The 16,491-nt window shown below is 39.4% G+C and overlaps 1 protein-coding gene across 2 annotated transcripts in view; it reads left to right on the plus strand.

Moving 5' to 3' along the window:
- The first annotated feature begins 777 nt into the window (after positions 1-777).
- spas (spastin) overlaps positions 778-16,491 on the plus strand; it is a 214,028-nt gene continuing 198,314 nt past the window's right edge. The window contains exon 1 of one of the 2 annotated variants that reach the window (XM_083137831.1): positions 778-1,252. In XM_083137831.1, coding sequence (XP_082993957.1) covers positions 808-1,252 — 445 coding nt within the window. In that variant the 5' untranslated portion in view covers positions 778-807. The remainder of the gene's footprint in view (positions 1,253-16,491) is intronic. The other variant, XM_083137830.1, reaches the window with a different exon arrangement.

A 16,491-nucleotide genomic window follows, 5' to 3' on the forward strand; every position in this document is an offset into this window, starting at 1 on the left:
GATACAAGACTTCTCAAAATGTCACAACTGTTCTAGATACTAAAAATTACGAAATCATTTCCGGAAGTCTGAATCAGGAAGAAATTTTCTCCCCCTAATCCTAGTACGACATTATTCGGAATCCCACACACCTTAATAAATCACAAAATCAATAAGTGTTTTTGTTATGTTGCTAGAGTAATAGAGGATATAATTGTAAAGCTTAGTGAGTATTCCAGGTAGGAATATATTCTGTATTTTTCACAGGGGGGGCAAAGCAGGTTCTCAGGGGGGGCAGTTGCCCCCCTGCCCCCCTCTAGCTACGGGCCTGATTCGAACTCGGGAGCATTTGCGTTGTAGCACGCTGTTTTAATCCTCCGCCGCGGACATCAGCTTTTAGGGGGAAGGGTTGCGAATTCACTGGTGCACCATTCCTTGCTGGTGCACTTTTACTAGATTTCTTCTTGTTTCAGTTTCATAAATGTTTAATTTGCCTGAAGCCCTATTATGTGAACAAGTAAAATATTTGAATGAGGAAGCATGACCTTTTAACAAGAAAAAAACATGCTCCTCGTACATTTCACTGAGCTGACTTTTTTATCTCCATTTTCTACAAAGCCGATTTTCTCAGTTCCTGCTGTGAAGAATACAAAGGTAAACACAGTAAATCTTCTCTTTGCTGCCTGCGCATGTTCGTATTTATGCGAAGCTGCTTGACTATTCCATACGCTGTCGCCATCTGACGAGCAAACTTCGAACAATTTTCGTAGCTACCAACCTAGTCCGCTAAAAACGAACGTTCTGCTTCGCCTGACGTCATATCGCGGCATGTCGTACAGTGATGGCGGACGGATGCTGCGTAAAGGCAGCTCGAAGTCGCCAAAAAAGTCACGAAAATCTGAAGAGCGAACGCCGAAGCCAGAGCCTGAGAATGTGCACAAGAGGAACCTATATTTTGTTTCTTTTCCGGTGATATTTGTGTTTAATATCCTCCGCGCATTAATTTATCAGCTTTTTGTGATTTTTAAATACTTGTATCAGTCAACTTCTCGTGTGGTGGTTCGTTCAAAAACGAAACCTCAGAATGTTGAAATTGTAATACCAGATAGTGACAGTGAAGTGCAGGAATATACACAAGACATGTCACAACTTGAACCAAAGCATCCTACAGGACCGGGGCCAGGAGACCCTCTTTTGGCTAAACAGAAATATCACCATCGTAGGGCATTTGAATATATTTCTAAAGCCTTGAAAATAGACGAGGAGAATGAAGGTAAGTAATTTTTTCCTTTCGTTTTCGAAGGTGCATGGTTAGTAACAAAATTAATGTCTAGTGATGCTAATCGAAGCAATTTATAGTATAAAACTTCTGGAGCGGAAACATTCCATGTGTTATTTCCAGATTTTACGCGAATCAGACTAGCATGACGGGTGGGATGCGTTTGACAGATGATAGTCAATGCTGTCCATGTACACGTGGATTTGATTTTTTTAGTAATCTTTCACAAATGGCATCATGTTTTATGAAAATACTGCCATGCTAGTATACTCATTCTGTCTTGACCAGCAGAGCTTTTGTTTTCAATACAAACCGGATACTAGTATATTTATAATGTCAATTAATTTGATTACGAGGTTACCGCCTTTTTCTTTCTTGGGCATAATGCCGACAATTCATAGTAGCCTAGGAACATGTTCTAAACATCATCTTTTGTTGTGCACTACAGAAAAAAATCCATATAATTTTTCTGGCAAACTGGTAAAAAAATAGCACATGGAATTCAGTTTTTTGACATATTAGTAATATGCCAATAGATTAAATTGTAATTTATCCCATAATTGACACTAAAAATATGAAGTATAAGAAAAATTTAGAGCAGCTTCTAAAGTTGGCCCTGAATGAAATGTCTCTTCAGACCATAAAAATAATCATTCAGGAAAATCAACTTAGGAAGGAACAGGCGATGTGGAAGTCATACAATTTTGGTAAAAAAAAATATGGAAAAATCAAGTGTTTTGTATATGCCACGATTTTAAGTATATAAAAAATCACTTCCTTAAACAGCTTCTAGATGTGAGATAAAAGCCCTGTCTAGTTTGCTGCACTTTTTGACTCGCTTTGCATCGAAGTGTCTAGTTGGTTACACGATGCAACACCGAGTCGTCTAGTTTGTTGATTTGGAGTGAAGTAATGTATTTGGTGTTTGCACTATGTTCTGGGTCGGTGTATATGTGGTGTATGGTCATGTGGTGGGTGCTAACTAATCAAATGAATGTTTAAAGCAGCAGACAGGCATTTGTTGAATCTTCTGAACTTGAACACCGCTTTCAGTCTACTTCGCTGAACATCATTTCCTTGCACCACCCTCACACAGGAATACACCTGTACTACACCGAGTGTCTAAAAGTGCAAGCGAACCAGACTGGGCTACTATATGTAAAATATTTTTGTAGTTTAGTTTTGTTCATTTGTTTTGAACTGTGTTAACTAAACGTTTTTATCTTGAGTAGAAAGTGCAGTTTAACGTTTAAAACTTGGTTACTGGCATGTTGAAAAACTAAATTGCCTGATAAACCTGGAAAAGTCAGGAAATTTGTATTGATAAAATGAGTGGGAAACCAGGGAATGCTTCAAGTAAGTATTAATGGTTCTCTTTCTCATCATTTCTTGTCTTTGCATGGAAATGTTGCAGAAATATTTCATTAATCGTTAAGAATACTTGTGAACAGATTCCACTTTCTGTCTATATATGAATGCCAATTGCCATGGAAAAAAAATTGAAATTAAGGTAGATAACAAAATTTTTGTTTAAAATTCTACAACAAAGACAAAAGAGACTATATCCACATGGCATATAGTTACAGAGTTCTTATTTTTTACATTTGCATCCTCTCTGGGAACCCTGCTCACATCCCCCAAAGTTCTCAATGATTACAGAATGGGTTTTTACATCCCTTTGCACCTACTAATGTGTTCTAAAGTCATAATCTTTATACCCTTCAGTGCACACACAACCATTGCCAGCACCTGTACTACATTTGTAACCTATTTATTTTTAAATAATGGCAGTTTGTAATGCCATGTTTTGCATAGTAGCCAGGAGACTACACTCTATCCCAGGTATCTCTGGAGCAAAGTCACGCATAATGGTACATACGGTGAGACAGCTAGTGGGCGGAGTTAAGCAGTGTGCTGCAAAGGCTGGTAACTGCAGTCCGTTTCCCCCCCCCCCCCCCCCGGAATCCTGTTCCCTCGCACGTGCTCATTGGTTGAACCCTCTCAAGTCGCTTCTTGCTCTGACGCTTTCTTTCGCTCGCTCCAGAGATTCCTGGGGCTACTAAATTGTTTAGCCTTACATGTGTGTGTGTGCGCCTACCCAATAGTATAGTAGTTTGGACATAATTTTCAAAATGTTCCCCAGTCCAGATTAGCTTATTTGATCATGAAATGGACTTACACATTTTCTGATAAATATTCAGGTTATTCTTTTTTTATAAATGCCATTGGCAGCCAATCTACTTTTAGTTTCTACCTTAGTTTTAGGATGACCCTCCACTAGGTGCCATTTGGGTGCACACTATCTGGGGCAGAATATTAAACCATTACCCAATGAATGATGTGTGATACTGTCTATTAGTGAGGGGTTGGGTGCCATGATCTGACCATGTGTGTTTGAGAATGTTCCCTTATCCATTTCATCTAATCATCCTGCATCATCACAATTAGCCAAACGTGCTCGCAAAGCAACAATAAATCAATCAAATGAACCATGTATGTTCATCATTGTTGCGATTAATACAGAGAAATGGCATTGCATCGTAAAATATCTAGAATTAAAAAATATCAAAACATTACTGATGCTCAAAACAAATCTTTGTTTCTCAAAATATAAACTCTGGATATCAATTTACTTCCAAATTTATCATGAAAGTGCTCCACTTTTGGTAGGATATAAACAGCATAGCGTTCCACGTAGATTTTGTCATAAGATTTTTTTGCTATATATTTTTTATTTTGTTACAAACTTCTTGCTAATCCTGAGGAAAGCCTTGGAAACAGAACAACTTGAAAGTTGTTTTTTTTATATTTACATTTTACGCAATCCATTAGTGGTTCATATTTACATGAATTGAATGTATGAAGAATTACATGCATTGTATCATGATGCAGAGCTTATGTTGTCTTTTTTCATTCTTGGCTTGCCACTCGCTCTAAGGTAATTCACAATACTAAGCTACTCAATCAGGTAAGTGGTTACAACAACATGCTTGCTGCTAATACACATGGCCGTATTTAGAGGGGGGGGGGTTTCTAGGGTTCAACCCCCCCCCCCCCCCGAAACATCTGACATGTTGGATTAATGGAAGTTCAGAAACCAAAATCTGTAACTCTCTTCAATTTTTTTTTTCCGAAGCATCACAAAAATACAAGGAGACAATGTTGAAACGATAGAGCTAGAATTTTCATACATTTGGAATTCTGAAAGAGTGGAACAAGGTTTATTCTCGGAATCGCAGCCCACCCGCGACCCCTCCATTTTCACTTCTGCTGTCCTCTTTCCAGTGTACTTCCTGCGTCACAAGGAATATAGACTGAAAATTCTCTTATGATTGTCCCAAAAATCCCTTTCCAACTTTTAAATTCCCTGTCTGATAAAGTCGAAAATCCCCCTTTGATAGGAGTTCAAACCTAGAATCTCCAGTTTCTTAGAGCATTACGTTCGCGATTGAGGTTACAATTGATGCACCAGGCTGTTTTTAAAAAGAATAACTGGTTCCACTTTTTTCAAAATAAAAAAATTAAGTTTTAAGGTCAAACAAAAAAAATTCATGACTAAATTTTCCATCAAAATTTTAGAGCTTTTTCTTGAAGGTATCTTAAAATTTACTAACAAAGCATAATAATTGTGCATTTCAGTACACACTGTACGAAATGGGGGGAAAGCAACCTTGTGCTGGATATTCACTCATCTGCTGGATTGCGTAAGCCCCCTTAAGGATATAATAAATAATTATTATTATTTTGGAATAAAATTGTTTTATTATTATGAAATTTTGATTATTATTGTATAATTATTGTTGTTATTTCTATTATTCAAATTTCCGGCGACACCCATGGGAACAATTATGAATGAACCCCCCCCCCCCTCCGAAAATTTTTCCTGTCTGATACATGTGTGTTTTTGACTGAAAATATATTATTGAGTATTGAATGAACTTGTCCTGCACCATGGCCATGTGGTCTAAAGTGCAATCTTTGGGTTCCGGCTGTGAAACGCATGAAAGTTTGTGTCCCCCGTGTGAAGCAAAACTAAGATTTAAGTGTGTGACCGGGGGCCACCCAGCATGATGAGATAATTAAGGAGCTATGAATGAGTAGTGTAACCGGGTCATATAAAACCTACGGCAAGGACTGGGGTTTGTCATTTTGGCCACATGTCACCCCATAACTGGTTGGATTATCTCCCACCTTTGGTGGCAGTCTGTATGTACATGGCCGTATTTAGAGGGAGGGTTTCTAGGGTTCAAACCCCCCCCGAAACTTCTGACATGTTGGATTAATGGAAGTTCAGAAACCAAAATCTGTAACAAATTTTCAATTTTTTTTCGAAGCATCACAAAAATATATGGAGACAATGTTGAAACGATCGAGCTAGAATTTTCATACATTTGGAATTCTGAAACTTGAGTGAAACAGGATTTAATCTCAGAATCGTAGCCCACCCGCGACCCCTCCATTATCACTTCTGCTATCATCTTTCCAGTGTTGCTCCTGCGTCACAAGGAATATAGACTGAAGATTCCCTTATGATTGTCCCAAAATTCCCTTTCCAGCTTTTAAATTCCCTGTCCGATAAAGTCGAAAATCCCCCTTGATAGGAGTTCAAACCTAGGATCTCCAGTTTTGTAGCGCATTACGTTCGCGATTGAGGTTACAATCTATGCACCAGGCTAAGTTTTTAAAAAGAATAACTGGTTCCACACTTTTCAAAATTCCAAAAATTTAGTTTTAAAGTCAAACAACAAAAACTTTATGACTAAAATTTCCATCTAACTTTTAAAGCTTTTCTCTTGAAGGTATCTAAAGTTTAATGACGAAGTATAATAATTGTGCATTTCAGTACACACTGTATGAAACGTAAAAAGAAAAAAAAAAAGAAACGTGCTGGATATTCACTCATCTGCTGGATTGAGTAAGCCCCCTCAAGGATATAACAATAATATAATAATTATTATTATTATTAGTATTATTATTATGGAATAAAATTGTTTTATTATTATGAAATTTTAATTATTATTGTACAATTATTGTTATTATTCAAATTTCTGGCGACGCCCATGGGAACAATTATGAATGAACCTCCCCGAAATTTTTTTCCTGCCTACGGCCATGTGTATGTAGGCACTGTCACCGTTCCTCAATGGACTGTTACTCCATGGGTTATTATTGAATAATCTTATCCATGTTTGCTTTGAATTTGTTAGTTTTAAAATCAAAAACCATGTGTTATATTTTAATTCTTAATGATCTCCATTTCTGTCTTCAAAATCGCAAATGGTATCCCACTTGTTAATGTGTAGTGTTTGCTGTAAAAAAAAGAGTACACGATTTGGGTACACAAACTACTCAAAGGGGGTATGTGATCAGCTTTGAAGAGAAATATCGATAATACCCACGCAACAATATTTTTGCTGCAGGTGTGTAGAGCAGACTTCTTAGCTTTCTAACTCAACAGGAAAATAAGTGTTTTGGTCACTCACATGTTTTGAAATAAAACTCTCGTTCGAAATCTGTATAATAGACTAAATTTGGAGCCGAATCTCCACTTGAAAGTTTCAAGTGCACAACCAGACATCAAGAAACTGTGTGAGGCTATGCAGTCACTTCCTTCACACTAGAAACTGAGGATTTACAATAAAAATTCCAAAGTTGTGCTTGACAGTTTGTTTACAAACTTAATTTTGTACTTTACTTTTTTCAGTAACTCTGGAAAAATGTGTGAAAATTAGTTTGTGTTTCACATTTCTATTTTTGTGACTAATCATAAAGATTTTAAACTTAGGAACACCCAAGAAAATCACAAACTTAGGATTCTGATGCTTATTTGTTTACAGTCTTTCCACATACAGCCCTGCTCTATTGTAGATTCACTCCTCCAACATATCAAAAACGCCCCACTGAATCAGGCACCCAAAAAAAAAAAAAATCCCCAAACCCATTATTTTGAGAAACCCTATGGTGGAGAGAAGCCACACTGGGCTGCAAGAACAGTTGCATGCTCATATATATCTTAATAGAAAAGACTGGAGAAATAACAAGATGGAACATCTAGATAATATATAAAGGACAACTTTAGCATATTTTAACCATTTCCTCAACATATAAAGCATATTTTTGCTTTTTCGAGGTATAAAACTTTCTTATACACTAACTTCTTTGTGTCGGTCATATGAACTTCCTGAGAAAACAAGATGAATTTCCAGCAACTTATTACCACACCATGAAAAACAACCTTGCATCCTGTATTGTCTACCTGGCTTGTGTGCTGATAACGATTGTAAATTATAGCAATTATAGGATGTGTTTTTATTGGTTCCTAGTCATCGACAATTTACTTCTGACTGTTGGCTGACAATATGCTAGCATTTACATTTGAAGAGGTTCAGTAGCCATGTGTTCATTGCAAATGAAAAAGAAGTTAGTTACTTACTCCTTGGCTGGTACAGCCCCTGAAGGGCCTTGGTCTCTTATCGTAGCACATGGTATTGATATTTGGCATAAAGTTAATAGTTCTTCGGATTTTTGCTTTTTCTTCTGTTTTTTAGTTAAATAGCCCCCCCCACCCCCCCTATGAAGTAAGCAAAGCTACATAAGAGAGAAAATACATGTTATGTTGTTGTTAGGGCGTTCTTTAAGCCCTGCTGAAAGTTCTCTTCTACTGTGTTCAGAATATCAAATATATATAATAATGAATTGTTAAAATCGGGAGGAATTAAAAGTTGAGTTAAGAACAGTACAGAACTATATGAAATATAATACTGAAGAGAATGGTATCACTTGCACTTCTCAGTAGCGTAGCATGGACATTTCGGGTGGGAACGCCAAGTCCGAAGGAAGAGTCGGCCCTTTCTTGCTTAATAATTTACTTATGGTATTAGTCGCCACAGGTATTATTTGCCTGAAGTAAGCTGGGTTTTCAATAAAACATCATCATTGCATGTTTTAGCTAGAAAATTAGATTCCTCACTATGCCACAGATGTTTTGAACTCTGGTGTTCTATACCTTTTTTTATATCTTTCTGCATGACGCAAGTCATTAAAAACCTACCTGAATCACAAGCGTCTCTGCACAACAGTAGACGTCATTGTTGTGGGCGATCCAACTACTGATTGATTTGGTTTATTTTACTTCGCTTTTCTACCACTTTTGGTTAATTGCGAATATGAATATGAGTGATGATATTGATGAAGGGACACTGACAAAGAACACCCGTGCTCACGCCGGGATTCGAACCAGGGACCTCTGTCGTCTTGGCGCACTGTGAAAAGCAGAGTGGATGATCCAAATATCGTACACTCTACTGACGTAACAGTGCCGATTAGTAATTCAGACCACTGTTTATTACATCTTGAGAATGCTGATAAACATTTTAAAATAATTTTCTCCAGAGACCATTCGATATTAAGAGTTTTCAAATGAATGCTAAACATTTCCATTCACACAATATTAAGTAGTTAGATAATAACGAAAAAATACAATAAGAAAATAATAGTTTTGCGGGTTAAGTGGTAGAGCAGCCACAGGCTGAATTTCTACCACGAGGACTTCACCAACTTATTTGACAAAAACTGTGTTCATCTTTTAGTTTCTAATACACATCGCTGTTCGTGCGATAAATTATACAATGGAGTGGCCATTAAGCAGCAGTATATTTGAGATTGGTAAAGTTACGTCAGTCAATATTGCGTATTGTAGCATCACATAGCACGAGTTGCATGAGCGCGAAGAACCAGGTAGGAATTCTGCCGCTGTCGTCTGCTTCAGAAGGCAGGAAGGGTCACATGAACCAATCACGGTAGACCTCTCGTACGCTGGCGTAAGAGAGCCCATTTACGCGCGTGCTGTAGAAATGGAAGCTTTCCCTCCATAAAGGCAGCAAGGAATATAGGAGTCCTGTACGCCGAACCTGCTCGGCGTCCGGCCGGGAAAGGTATTGAAAAGAGATGCTAGAACGAGTGTTGAGAGTGGAGCGTTGCAAGCGGATCGCGAAAAATAGCCATTATAATGCCATGAAGGTCAAACATATATGAAATTAGTCACGTTTTACTTTATAATCACAGCATTTTTGAATTTTAAATCTGGGAACGCCGGGCGTACGGGCGTACTATAACGCTACGCCACTGGTACTTCTACCGTACGTGTACTGTAGTAGTACATTAGATCTGCTGAACACGTTCAGTCTGCGCTTGAAGTGGAAATTTCTAGCTGAGATGTTTGAACCTTGGGGTAGCTGGATGGATGCTCCCATGGTTTAACATGGTCACGGCGAGGCAGCCGGGGGGATGCTTTGCAAAAATTTTGCTAACTGGGGGATATCAACCCCCGCATCCCCATCACTTCGTGCACCGTGTTAGAAAACCATTGGTATAAGTAGATATCAGAGACCTCACTGTTTGCACGCTGCAAACAATATAACTTTGCAGCATTGGAAAACATATTTAGGTCATAAAAATCTTACACACACACACAGATTCTTCTCACATAATTACATTGACTAGCTATTTCATAATGATAGATAAATCTACATTTTATTTGAAATGTCCTGGACAAAGAAAATTAGGCATTGTATTTACTTTTTGATTTATTTGTGACATGTGCAATACCATGGCAACGGAAGTCGGCATCCCCACTTTTAGACCTAATAAATCAATTTTCATTTCGTTCGCAGCCATACATATTTTCCATCCTCCCCCCATCCCTTGCAGGAGCAATTGTTCCCGCCAACGTTTCAGGAAACGCTGCCGATGGCTTCCCCCCCAAAGCCATTGAGGTTCTATCGTTATTGAGCCATTCCGTGTCGCTTGTTTGCTAACCCAATTTCCGCTCAGTCAGCCGGGTTTGCCGCGAGTTCGTGGTCGCTCGAGCTACGAATCAAACCCGCAACTCGCCGAATTACTAGTTTGTCATGCCTTTTTTTTTATGACGTTCCCCAAATTGCGCTCGCAGTTGCACAATCACCAAACTCAGCCATGTGAGCCGAGGCAATCCATATTTGATTAGTGCGAGAAAACCTGCTCCTCTTTATTTGGGCTTCCGCTTGGACTTGTGATGCATAAACGGTAGATTAAATATTAATCTTGGGCTGCATCGGTGGTACGTTTTGTTGGTCGTAGCCTTTCAAGCTATTTTACAGCAGAATTCACGCAGAAAAACTGTGTTCGTAGAGCGCGAATGATCCATTTTTCAGCTGCCGTCCACTAGGTCTATTTGAGTTATATTAGTTTTAGACTCCGTTTTTAGAGCGATCCGTAATATTAGATGCCTCACGGCTGGTATGGCTTGGTAATGTCGATAATGTTATCACAGCTCGCTAAGACTCCAAGGGTCCCGGGTTCGGTTCGAATTCCAGCCCGGGCATTGGTGTTCTATGTGAGTGTTCCTACATCAATTTAATGATATCAGGACTAGGATGTTGATGACCTTAAAATTGCCCCAAAAAAATTGCATTTATGACTTAATAAATTCAAGAAAATGCCCTATAAACTTAGAAAAGTGACCTAAAAATTCTGAAAACAACAAATTTATAAACTACCAAGAGAAATTCAAATTACGAATTAACGTTGCAGTATCTATCACATGTTCATTGCGTAGTACAAGTAAGAAGGTTCACTTTTTGTCTTCTTTTACACTTTACACACACAATGAAAATCATATGCAAATTTTCAAAGCTGAATGATTGTCGGTTGTCGGACAAGATAGCCTTGTACATGGAAAAACTTCTCCAATGTACTTGACTTGAAAAGAACAATATCACTTGCTGTTAAGTCACTTTCAATTCCATGAAGTACAAATTGTTTCCCTGACAAAAATGTCCGATACAGAGCACAAAACTTTGTACCCCTTGTTTTTGAACAACAATCCGTTCGGCGACAATGTATTTACTGATAGAGGGGGAAATCACATTGTTTGAGCTGATTTGTTACACAACAGCTTGTATCAACAATACTGCACAGAATTTCTTTGTTTCTTCAAACACAATCGTTCAGAACTGCGCTGAACGCAATGAGACGAGATCGGGAACCTCTCGCCTTCAAAGGGTTACATTTGCATGTAAAATGCCCCCTTCTTTCACCAAAATGTAGAAAAATGCATAAGATGAGTTTTATAAGGCCGAAAAATGACAAACTGTTTTAAAAAGTTTAAAAAAACTACCTTTACTCCAAAAAGGGTCAAAAAAAGCAAACAAAAGCCCTAACAAAGGCATCCCAATTTATTCACTTACGTGTAAAAGACTTTCCTATCTACTTATGCAATCTGCCTTACCAAAAATAAGACTCATTTGCATCAAAATCCTAGCCCTAATCATCACTCATCCTCATGACACTCAAATGCCACCCCCCCCCTTTCCACGTAGTGCACCCTAAACTAGCGAGGCACTGGCATCTGGACTCTGTGGGACTCAAATTGAGTCGTCTCTGTGTGAATGTCCTTTCATATTATCACCAATTTATCCTCACCATCACCTTCCTCGCGATTAGCCCAAACTGGCAAGTAAGCGAAGTAAAATAAAACGAATATCCTGTCGTCGCACACATTTTTAGTGTATACCGGAAATTAATGGAGACATCTTTTTCCTGATATCAGTTTTCTATGTGATGCCGCTTTTTGGCCTTGAGCCCTCCAATGATGTGATGTTATCCAGGATATATATGCAGCACAGGCTGCCAGGAATGGTTTTACTTTGTATTTACTCTAAAATAAAATACGACTTATCCTTAAATAACCAGGTTAGGTGCCCATTTGTAACGTAAATTTTTCAAACATAATACCGAAGTCACGAATTCTGATACCAGAATCTCTTTCATCAATTCAGATTCCTTGTGTGGGTTTCTTCTGAGACATTTGTCTCTTGTGGGAACGAAATGACACAAAATCTGCGGATTCATCCGTAAGGACGGGTTTTTAAAAAATGCTGGCCAACCGCTTTCTATAACTTGCAGCTATTGTTTCTTCATTAAAGCTTCTCTTGGTCATATTAGTGTTAATGTATTCTTCATGTTGTTTTACAGTCATTTCCTGCGTAGAAATTTATCAGTTTCACTCTTTTCCCGTGTTGGACACATGCCTCGGTAGCTTTCTTTCCTCTTTTACCCCTATCCTTACTTGCTTTCTCTACCAACCATAACAATACATTTGATAGGCTTCCTCTCATTGTTCATCCCTCCATTGTTCACGTCAAAAGAAGGTCGCGCTTGATGCACAAGAGCCGGACCCTGTGGCTGAGTGGTTAGCACATCGCGCTGCGACGCCAGGGGTCCCGGGTTCGAATCCCGCATGGTTCTTTGCGAATGTCCATTCATCAATTTCATCACTCATCCTCATCTTCGCAAATTAGCTAAGAGGCACAAAACGCGAAGTAAAATACAATCAATCAATCAATTGATGCGCAAGTTTTAGTTTTTTTTACACGCCATCTTTATTTCTGCACGATCAATGGCGAATTCATACTTAGATCGCGGTTAATAGGTTCATTGAAGGTTTATTGTTTTAGAACAGTGGTTCTGAACCTTCGTGAGTCTGTGGCTCGCTGAAATTAGTTTTTTAGTCGATGCTCCGGTCCAAAACAATATTACTCGTAAATAACTTTCTATTTTTAACGGTATACGTTAATTAATATGCACCCTTGAAATTTAATATTAATAAATAAATTATATCATCAGTATTAGTTCGATTATGTCTATACCCTGTCCCGGCTAACTGTGGAGTAAGGCCGCGCATAGATAGCGGGGGAAATCGATGGACAGAGCGAAGCTGTACACGCTGCTCAAAGGCTGGTAACTGCAGTCACCCTCTTTCACGCAACACCGTTCCCTCGCGCGTGTTCATTGGTGGAACCGTCTCGCGTCACTACTTGCTCAGAGACTTGTTTTCGTTCGCCTGCTCCACAGTTACCTGGGACAGAGTATAGGCTTGTTGACAAAAATTTGGTTTAAATTAGTTGACAACCACTGGATCCAATGAAATCTTTGTTTCCTCTGGCCGATTCGTTAAATTTATTTGGTAAGTCCTGATTTTCATTAGCATTTCCATTTCGAACACCAAAAGATTACAATTAATCAGAATATTTCCACTTCGATATATCTGTTAAAGAAGGTTGCTGCGCAAAGTATAGTCTACGCGTTTACTTCGTTAACGTCGAAGAACTGAAGAAAGCCGCCGCCACGAACGTGGGTGGGGATAAATAGCGGGCGAGTTGTTTTCGTCCAATCACACTCAACCTTCAACCAATGGGCGCAGCTGTCATTCTGCTCGTCTACTGCACGTGGAGTCTGTCACATGACTGCAAATACGCTGTTGTCGTACTTTGCAACTTCAATGTGGAGACCGTGGGAATTTGGTTGTGCGCGGAGGGTCATGGTGGAACAAGATGTGTGGCAACACTGTGCGTTGAATGTGATTGTTGCAGCTGGTGGGCGTGCTCCGTGGACTTCAATGCCAGCCGGTCGTTAACGTAGCTAGCGCGTCGACTATAAATTGACCGCGGTGCCCGTCCGTCAACCTCCAAATTTAGAGGCGGGAAGCAACGCGCCCCCCAGTTAGATAGTTTGATCGCCCATTTCCTATTTTCGCATTCGAACTCGAAAGGCTATCTTTCCAGGCGGTTGCCAGCTTGGGCTGCAAGTAGTTACACCCTTCCGGACCTTACTGAAAATGGCCTGTACGTCACCCTCCAAATTTGGAGGCTGCAGGGGTAACAGTCTCCTCTCAGCGGCCTGGACTCCTCACCAGCACTGGCGCTGGTGAACGCAGAACGGAGAGGCCATCCTTCCAGATGGTTGCCAGCTTGGGCTGCAAGTCGCAATCTTCAGGAGAACCTCTCCCGGCCACGTATAATCGGACCGCGGCCAGGCTGTTCAGGAACACTGCTTTAGAAGTTTTGAGGGTGGGCGGGAGACACCTTACGTTTTAGCGATCCGCTATTATACCGGCTTTAGACGAAAGCATTTCCTTTAGCATTTCTGCTAGCATAAATGCTATGTAAATGCTTCCAAAAATCTTATAGCAGACAGTATTTTACACGCAAACATTTCATGTAACTTTTCGGCTAGCTTTTACGATTACAATGTATGACATACACCATCTATCATGAGTGCACAGTGTTTACATTTGAAACAACTAAAATATTCTTTCATACGTGTACAGTAAACGTAGTAAAGTATGTATTTAAGCAGCGCCATTGTTTTGCACCTAATAACGTTTTACACGAAACATTATACCTCTCGGTTGAATAGTTATCTGCTTTTAAAAATGTGAAGTGATACATTGTTTACATCTCACGCGGCCGCCATTACAACTAGAGGTCTCTTCTCATTGGTTATGCTAGGAAAAATGCTACGGAAATAGGACGGGTCCTATCCTTGAGAAATGCCATGAAATATGCCATGGCATCTGAAAAGCCATAAGATTTCTCACTTTACACTAGCATTTTGGTCGTGTCATAAATGTTAAGGAAATATACTTACGTCTAAAGCGGGCTTTACTCTTGACATCTTATTACAAAGAGGGTTATCGTTTTTTCATACGTTAAAGGGGAGACCCCCTATGCTGTTATTGATTATTGTTTGTTTTTAAGTGTGGGGTAGAGAGGGGTGCGATCACAATTATATTAATTCGTTCTTAGTATTATTTTAATCCGCCTCGGTGACAGAGTTGGGCATTGCTGTTTATTCGTGAACGTATCAGTTCCATCCAGTCACCATTTATCCATTTCTCCTTTTAATTGATAAGTGAAATTCTCTTGCCAGCGACGACTAACGCCTTCGCCTTGTTTCCAAGAGGTCCCGGGTTTCTCTCCCGGTGGAGGTGTAGTGGTTCGGCTCCCACTTTAAACAGCAGGTCCGGTGCTGATTAGGCTATCTGAGCGTAAGGTGGACTTAAATGCCCATCAAATGTTTCCTGGTCCACCTATGGGACCTGTTGTCGCGTATGAATGTTAGTTCAAACATTAATTTCTCGGGAACCGGTCTTACGGTGGTTTGTTTGCTCACCATCAGGGTTAAGGAAGTGGTGAGGCTATGCTAATTGCGTGTGCAATTTGAAGTTTATGACCTTCGCATAATGTTAGCGGAGCACTCTTGCCCTATCTTCAGTTACAAGTAGTAATGCAGTTTCAAGGTGAAATGTATATAGGTGGGCCTGTTGGACACATTTCGTGTGTTGGAGGTCCTCACCAATTTACATAAAAGGTCAGTTCTTGAGGTTTTTTACCCTTCAAGTAATGATAAGTCAGTGTAAATTAATGCATATGTTGGTTATTAACTGCATGAAACCGTTTATTTTTACTGTTATTCTTCAGAAAGTCAGCCAACCATGTGTTGTCATTACTTTTTTTCAAAATCCAAGAAGATTCCCTACAATATGCTTTGTGTTTAAAAATACACTGTGCGTTTAGATATTTACTTCATAAAACTAGGGTATATTAATTGGCCATGTTAAGATATGTAGAATTGGTAAAGTTATCGTTATTTTACTGATACACCTATATATCCCTATATCGTCTGATACACCCATTGTTTTGTACATACATAAAACCATGGCGGAGCGGTTAGCACAACGTCCTACGACGCCAGGGGTCCCGGGCTCGAATCTCGGCCTGGGCATGCATCAGTTTCATCATATCTTCACTCAAACTTATCGCCGCGATTAGCCAAAAGTGGAAAGAAAGCGACGCTAAATAACAAAAATAAATCCAACACTTTTCAAAATGACATGAAGGCATAGAAGGGGATGTGAAGCAGATCTCCACTTAACACAATCTCGGGCATTTTGTGGAAGTGATGTCATCAGCATATGTATATGCTCAAAACAGCTCTACTGTATGGCACTATTGTTAAACCTTGCAGAAAGAAATAGGATATTCATGTTGGGGGTAGTAATTATTGTGGATCTCGACTGTGAATTCTCCTATTCGTTCCACATCTTTTAAAATGAGTAGAATGCACCCCAGTGACGGATCCAGGAGGGGCAATTTTCCCGCTGAAGTCAATTCAAACCACTAAATAAAAGGTTTTTGCATAAACAATACGTAGCACTGTTTCGTGGTTTACATGGAGTAACCTACACAGGATAAAAATAAGGACACTGGGTCCTTGATATATAGAGGACGTTTGTTATTTTCTTTCATTACCATATGTTTCCGTTGTGATACACCTAACGATATAAAGACACGACAAAAGAGTTGAAACGAAGAAACACATTTTTTTTCTCTAGATTCATGTTGCCCCTGTTG

The sequence above is a fragment of the Lepisma saccharinum genome, chromosome 16 (assembly GCF_977018435.1).
Source record: "Lepisma saccharinum chromosome 16, izLepSacc3.1, whole genome shotgun sequence".
Classification (NCBI taxonomy): Eukaryota; Metazoa; Arthropoda; class Insecta; order Zygentoma; family Lepismatidae; genus Lepisma; species Lepisma saccharinum.